General features: G+C 39.7%; 1 protein-coding gene across 1 annotated transcript; it reads right to left on the reverse strand.

The window, feature by feature from the left end:
* Positions 1 to 530: 530 nt before the first annotated feature.
* LOC142508903 (uncharacterized) lies at positions 531 to 3,536 on the reverse strand. Its single transcript, XM_075619547.1, has 6 exons — positions 3,060 to 3,536; positions 2,602 to 2,933; positions 1,655 to 1,991; positions 1,223 to 1,510; positions 786 to 1,025; positions 531 to 674 (listed from the first exon to the last, which is right to left on the reverse strand). Exons 1-6 carry the CDS (start codon positions 3,534 to 3,536, stop codon positions 531 to 533), a joined length of 1,818 nt encoding a protein of 605 aa, XP_075475662.1.
* Positions 3,537 to 7,442: the final 3,906 nt, after the last annotated feature.

Here is a 7,442-nt window from a genome sequence, read left to right on the forward strand (position 1 = left end):
TCTCATGTCATTTGAAGGTCTGAGCAAAGAGTTATGCTCAATCTCCCAACATGTGTCACTGGAGGAAGGATGATACACACGACACACTTCGGGGCGCTTTTGGCTAGACTTTCACAATGATTTGGACAAAACTCAAAATAAGAAAGTTATAGCCTTATGTCTTATCTTTCTAATGAAAGTGGCCTCACATCATTCGGATCAATATATAAAACATTATGCTAAAAACCACAACTACTGCCACAGTTTCATACCGTTTTAGCACTTCCATTACTTATTTGACTAAGGATCAACTTTCTATTCTACCCATCCATTCTCGGTTTCATTCTAAATCATTCAATACCATTCATATCATATCTTAAAAGCATAAACCATCACCATTACATCACATATCCCCCAACGATTATCATAATAAACCATAAAAGGAATAATGGCCATACTTAATCATAATAATTACCTTACATCATATGCATACGAATGTCTGGGCGTTACAATTCTCCCCTCCTTAAGAAATTTCGTCCCCGAAATTGCCATTACTGTGCAAATAACTCAGGATATCGCAGTTTCATTTCTTCCTCGGGCTCCCACGTTGCTTCTTCAACTAACTGATTACGCCAAAGAATCTTGATAATGCCGATCTCTTTATTCCTCAGCACTTTAACCTTGCGATCTAAAATCTGGATTGGTACTTCTTATTAAGTCAAGTTCGGCATCAGATCCAACGCTTCATGTCTGAGAACATGGGAAGGGTACGAGATGTACTTCCTGAGCATTGAGACGTGAAATACATTGTGGACTCTATCCAAGTCTGGCGGTAAGGCTAGACGATATGCTCTTTCTCCAATCCTGTCTATAATTTCAAATGGGCCGATAAATCTTGGGCTTAGCTTTCCTTTCCTGCCAAATCTCATAATGCCTTTGAGAGGAGCAATTTTGATAAAAACATGATCTCCAACTTCAAACTCCAAAGGCCTTCTTCGGTTATCAGCATAACTTTTCTGTCTGCTTTGGGCTGTCTTCATTCTATCCTGGATGAAAGTAATCACATTAGCTGTCTTTTGGACCAATTCTGGTCCTAACATCTTTCTTTCACCGACTTCATCCCAATTCAACGGTGACCTACATTTTCTGCCATACAATGCCTCGTATGGTGCCATGCCAATCGTCGCCTGATAACTATTGTTATAAGCAAATTCCGCAAGTGGCAATTTAGAATCCCAGCTACCAGGAAAGTCAATCGTGCAGGCTCGTAGACAATTGACTCAGGAATACCATGAAATCTCACAATTTCAGCTACATATACTTCAGCATACTGGTTCATTGTAAACGTTGTCTTGATCGGAAGAAAATGAGCAGACTTGGTTAACCTATCAACAATCACCCAAATAGAGTTGTAACCTTTTGGTGTTCTTGGAAGTCCTGTTACGAAGTCCATAGTGATGTGCTCCCACTTCCACTGAGGTATTGGGAGGGATTGCAAAGTTCCAGCAGGTCTTTGATGCTCAATCTTCACCTGCTGACATGTTAGACATTCGGATATAAACTTTACGATATCACTTTTCATACATGGCCACCAGTAGAGACGTCGGAGATCCTGATACATCTTGGTACTACCTGGATGTATCGAGTATGGCGTGGTATGAGCCTCTGTCAAAACATCCCGTCGAATGTCATCACCACTAGGAATACATATCCGACTTCTAAACGTTAACAAATCATCAGTGTTCATCGCAAACTCTGTACTTCCTTTCTCATCGTCTTTAGATCGCAATTTCATCAACTGATTGTCATTAGGTTGCTCCCGTCGTATCCTATCTGTCAACGTAGGTTGAATAACCAAAGCTGAAAGTCTAGCTATGGTCCCTTGCTCTACAATAGCGATCTCGCTCTTCTGAAGATCCAATAACAACGGCTTCTGAATCAATGAGCTCAAAGAAGAAACTGACTTGCGGCTCAAAGCATCTGCAACGACGTTTGCTTTATTTGGGTGGTAGCTAATGGGTCACATCATAATCTTTAACAAGTTCTAACCACCTCCTCTGCCGCATATTAAGTTCTTTCTGCGAGAATAGATATTTTAAGCTCTTGTGGGTCTGTGAAAACTTCACATTTCTCGCCATACAGATAATGCCTCTATATTTTCAATACGAAGACCACAGCCGCCAATTCAAGATCGTGGGTGGGATAATTCTTCTCGTAGTCCTTCAACTGACGAGAAACATAAGCGATTACTTTACCACGCTGCATCAGTACAGCTCCAATCCCATCTTTGACGCATCAGTGTATACAATAAAATCTTCAGTACCACACGTAAGTGCTAGGATAGGGGCTGATGTCAACTTGTCTTTCAACACTTGAAATCCGTGTTGGCACTCGTTTGTCTACTCAAACTTCACCGCTTTCCTCGTCAGATTGGTTAATGGCAGGGCTATTTTTGAGAAATTGGCAATAAAACGTCGATAATAACCTGCCAAACCCAGAAAACTACGCACCTCGGAGACTGTCGTCGGAATAGACCATTATTTAATCGCTTCAATCTTCATAGGATCCACTGCAATACCTTCTCTCGAAACGATATGGCCTAGAAATGATACTTGCTCTAACCAGAATTCACACTTTTTCAACTTTGTGTATAACTGCTTTTCCATCAATAACTGCAATACAGTTCTGAGATGCTCGGCATGGAGTTCCCGAGTCTTGGAATAAATCAGGATATCGTCAATGAAAACGATAACGAAGCTATCCAGATATGGCTTGAAGACCCGGTTCATTAGATCCATGAATACCGACTGAGCGTTCGTCAACCCGAATGACATGACTAAGAACTCATAATGGCCGTACCTGGTTCTGAATGCAGTTTTAGGGATGTCATATTCCCTAACTTTCAGTTGATAATAACCGGAACGCAGGTCGATCTTTGAAAACACTGTCGCTCCCTGAAGTTGATCAAAGAGGTCATCAATCCTTGGCAATGGATATTTATTCTTGATCGTAACTTTGTTGATCTCTCTTTAATCAATGCACAACCGCAAAGATCCATCTTTTTTTTTGAAAAATAAAACCGGAGCTCCCCACGGAGAAGAACTCGGACGAATAAAGCCTTTGTCTAATAGATCTTGCAACTGATTCTTCAACTCCTTCATTTCAGTCGGGGCCATTCGGTAAGGAGCTTTCGAAATCGGAGCAGTACCTGGAACCACGTCAATCACAAACTCAACTTCACGGTCAGGTGGTAATCCAGGCACATCATCTGCAAATACGTCAGGAAAATCCCGAACTACCTCAATCTCATTCAATTTCCTCATCATCTCAGTATTCACATCTATCACAACAGCTAAAAACCCCTGACACCCCTTTGATAACATTTCGTGAGCTTTGAGACAAAAAATATAAGGAGTGTCAAGCGAAATACCTGAACTTTGGAAAATCCCGCTATCATCATCTTCTACAGGAAATCGCACCATTTTAGCCACGCAATCAATAACTGCATGATATGACGATAGCCAGTCCATTCCCAAAATAACATCAAACGCCACCATGGGAATAATAATAAGATCAACAAATTAGATTTTCTCATTTACTTGCACTGTACAACCTTTAAGAATATTGGAAGGCCATAAATCGTCTCCCGATGGCAACAAAATACTATAGTGGAGGGGTTCAAAAGATGGAACAACATTCAAAGAGCGCAAGAAAATTTCAGACATAAAGGAATGCGTAGCACCAGTGTCAATCAATGTAATAGCGGCCTTGCCTGAAATTAAGATAGTACCTGATTTAACAGAAGAATCAGGATTTGCGCCTTCTTTGGTCATTGTGAAGATTCTGCCTTGAACCCTATCTTTCCCTTTCTCACCTTTCACTGGACAATTTTTGATAACATGTCCAACACCTCCACAACGAAAGCATCAATTACTTCCAACCAAGCACTCACCTGTATGCATTTTGCCACATTTTGGACATACAGGTCGATCATATGTAGGCGGTGGCATAGGAGCTTTGGGTCGATGCTCCTCTTTTTCTTTTCCTATGAACTTGCCCTTACCTTTCTATCCGGATCATTGGCCTTTAGTAGAAAAATCTTGGCGCTTCAACTGTCTTTCTCTTTCAATTTCCTTCTCGTCCTGCTCGGCCTTCCTTGCTTTTTCAATAATCTCTTTATATGAAGCAGCTTTAGACATTCGAACGTCTCTTTTAATTTCAGCCCGGACATCTCTGAGAAAATGCTCGCCCTTTTTGATGTCATTGCTGGCCAGATATGGGGCAAACTGACAACCCTCTTCAAATTTGAGAATATACTCTTGCATTTACATATTTCCTTGCTTCAGTTCTAGAAATTCCTTCACTTTCTGACTTCGAACATCTCGAGGAAAATATTTGTCGTAGAATAAATCTTTAAACTCCTGCCACTTGAGTGCCGAGACATTAACTGATATCTTGGTGGCGTCCCACCAAGTCCTCGCCGTCTTGGTCAGTAGAAAAATGGCACAGCTGACTCGATCTATATATTGAAACTGAAGATAATCATATATAGCCTCCACAGCTTTGACCCATTCCAAGGCGACCATGGGATCAGTGCTACCATCAAATTCTGGTGGCTTCATCTTACGAAATCTTTCGTATGTGCCTTCACTACCGGGCTCGGGCCTCACTTGCTCTTTCTCTCTCTCTCCCTCGCCCTGCATTCTGCATCTGTAAGAGCTGCTGAATTTGCTCGCCATGTACCTTGGCCTGTTCTTTCAGTAACTTGCTAAATTCACCAACCACTCTAGATGATGAACTATCCTCCCCTTCTGGTGCTTTACGCTTAGGCGGCATGATCCTATGGTACGTATAGTTTAAAACCATTTTCATACATAACATATCATAATTATTGAGGCTTCACATCCATATTATATCAAATGATGCAGATACATACATACCGAATTGTCGACAACAGAGGAAGTCATATGCCAAATCATTGGTCCGAAAATCTCGCCTCTGATACCACTAAATGTAACACTCGTGACTAAAATGCATAATTAGTGCGGAAGCTTTAAAATATAATTTGGAGAAAATGTGTAATTTTAAGAATTTGGGTAGCATCTCTTCGTAAATAGGACATGCCACATGTCTCAAACAACACATAAAACACATGCAAAAGATTTTCATATTCATCAGATACCATTAAGTAAAGTATCTACACATATTGCCAAAACCAAAGCGCAAAACAAAATTTTCAATGTTTTCCAAAATAGCCAAAAGCTTGACATAACAAAAATAACATCCATCGAAATCTCCAAAGTTTGGCATATTCCTTTCTCTCGCTTCGACAACTCAGGGATGATCAGTCTTTCTTACCTGTGCCTGCATCACATGAACATATCTGGAATGAGTATAAAACTCAGCAAATGGAATCAATACTAACAAGGTACATATATATCATTTTATTGCAAAACATAAAATGGGTAGCCTCAATTTCATTTTCTTGAAAACATTATCCATCTCATTTCGTAAACGTCGAATCATCATTAATATCATCCGTCAAGAATCATAATACAACAATACATAGGGATGATAATCATTTCATTGATCAACTGAAGAATTGATAGTTCTTATAAGATAGTTCATTCATTGCTAACCCTCTTCGTAAAAACGAATCTTATAGGAGGGACATGTACCTCTGCATAAAATGCATCTTATAAGAAAGAACATGTTTTCATCGTTAATTGGCCAATTACATTACAAATTTAGAATTGCCAGAGGCAACATCGCTACTATCACTATCAATCCAATCATTCAATCATATAAAACTTCATTTAAGCATTTTATCAAACACATTAGAGGCATATTGAAAAGTTTAACTCCTTTCATTCAAAATGCATATAATTGCACTACCATATATACATATTTTGTAATGCCCAAGAATTTTAGGTGGATAAGATGAGATTATGAAATATTGCATTGATGAGACACCGCCCCCGTACTTCCTTTTCTACCGTACCCGCGGTAGGTGGACAGAAAGTTAGAGTTTTTGAAGATAGGGAGACCGCACCTGCGTTTGGAAATATACCGCACCCGCGGTGTATGGACAGTAGGGTATGAAAGTTGCTACTGGAGATTGAGCGCACCCGCGGTGCTAGACAGACCGCACCCGCGGTGTTGTACCAGTTGGGTCAGTGCACCCGCGTTAAAAGTTAGAGCGCACCCGCGGTCCAAGCTTCGGGGGAAAGTTGATGCATATCCATACATGGATCGCACCCGCGGCGCAAAATTGAGCGCACCCGCGTTGCGACGTGCAGTATGAAGATTAAGCCACTTGCCTTCTACCTAAGGAACGTGTATATGTATATATATATATACCTACATGCAAATCCATGAGAATGAAGGAAAGAAAGAGCCGAGGGAAGTGCAAGAAAGAATTGAAATATTCTTACGCCTTTTGTGAGAAATTCGTCCGTCTGTTTTTGAATCCGACTTTAGTACTGTGTTCCTATCGACGCAGGCTACAACTGGACGTAAGTTTCGTTACGTTTAGACATGATTTGAATTTATGATATTGTTAGAATTGAATATGAATCAGATATGATGTTTCTGCTACAGTAGACATTGTATAACTGAAGTCAGATTAAAGAATAGACTGTTTATGAAATTGTTATGAATTTCAGAGTTGATTTAGTTGAGATTCTATATCAGAGTTGTGTTATTATTCAGATTATGAGTTGTACTGATACTGGTTATGAATTCTGGTATTATATCTGTGATGTTGAGATAGACGGGGTTATCGTGACTGTATTGTTATGCCGTCGAAACATCAGTAGATTGATATTGATCAGATTCAGTAATGATTTCGATTGTATCGTGATATCATTGATATGAATTAGTTTGTACCTTGTTCAGATATGGATCAGATTATATACCGATTTGAGTATTGATCAGAACAGGTCTTGAATTGAGTTATATACTGATTTGGTATTTATATGATTGTCATTATCAGATTTGGATATGGACAGATTGGAATACAAGACTTCGTCTTCATCAGACCGAGAAGAGAAAGGTATAAATGGATGTTAATTGGGAGATCGACTTGAGTTAGATTTAACTCGAGTTTTCCTAAACCACATACTTGTATGGTATTGTTTTTATACCTTTGTGTTTTAATGAGTATGTTTATTCTATTGAATTAGAAGTAGAAAGCATAGAGCTATTAAGTAAGAGTAACTGACAGAAGGATTAGATTTTGACAGTATAGTCACTGACCCATTGCATCTTGTCAGACTAGGCTTAGTCTTGGTATATACGCCAAGGCACTGGACGTTTGGTGTATCGATGTGCTTAAGATACAGATATTGTTCTTATTGTAGATTATTCGATACAGCTAGACCAAAGTCCAGAAATAAGAACGTACCGCCACTGCGACTGGTGGTAGTAGGTGGGAGACTTGTTACGTTCTTATTCACCGGGAT

Source organism: Primulina tabacum, chromosome 1 (assembly GCF_025594145.1).
Source record: "Primulina tabacum isolate GXHZ01 chromosome 1, ASM2559414v2, whole genome shotgun sequence".
NCBI lineage: Eukaryota > Viridiplantae > Streptophyta > Magnoliopsida > Lamiales > Gesneriaceae > Primulina > Primulina tabacum.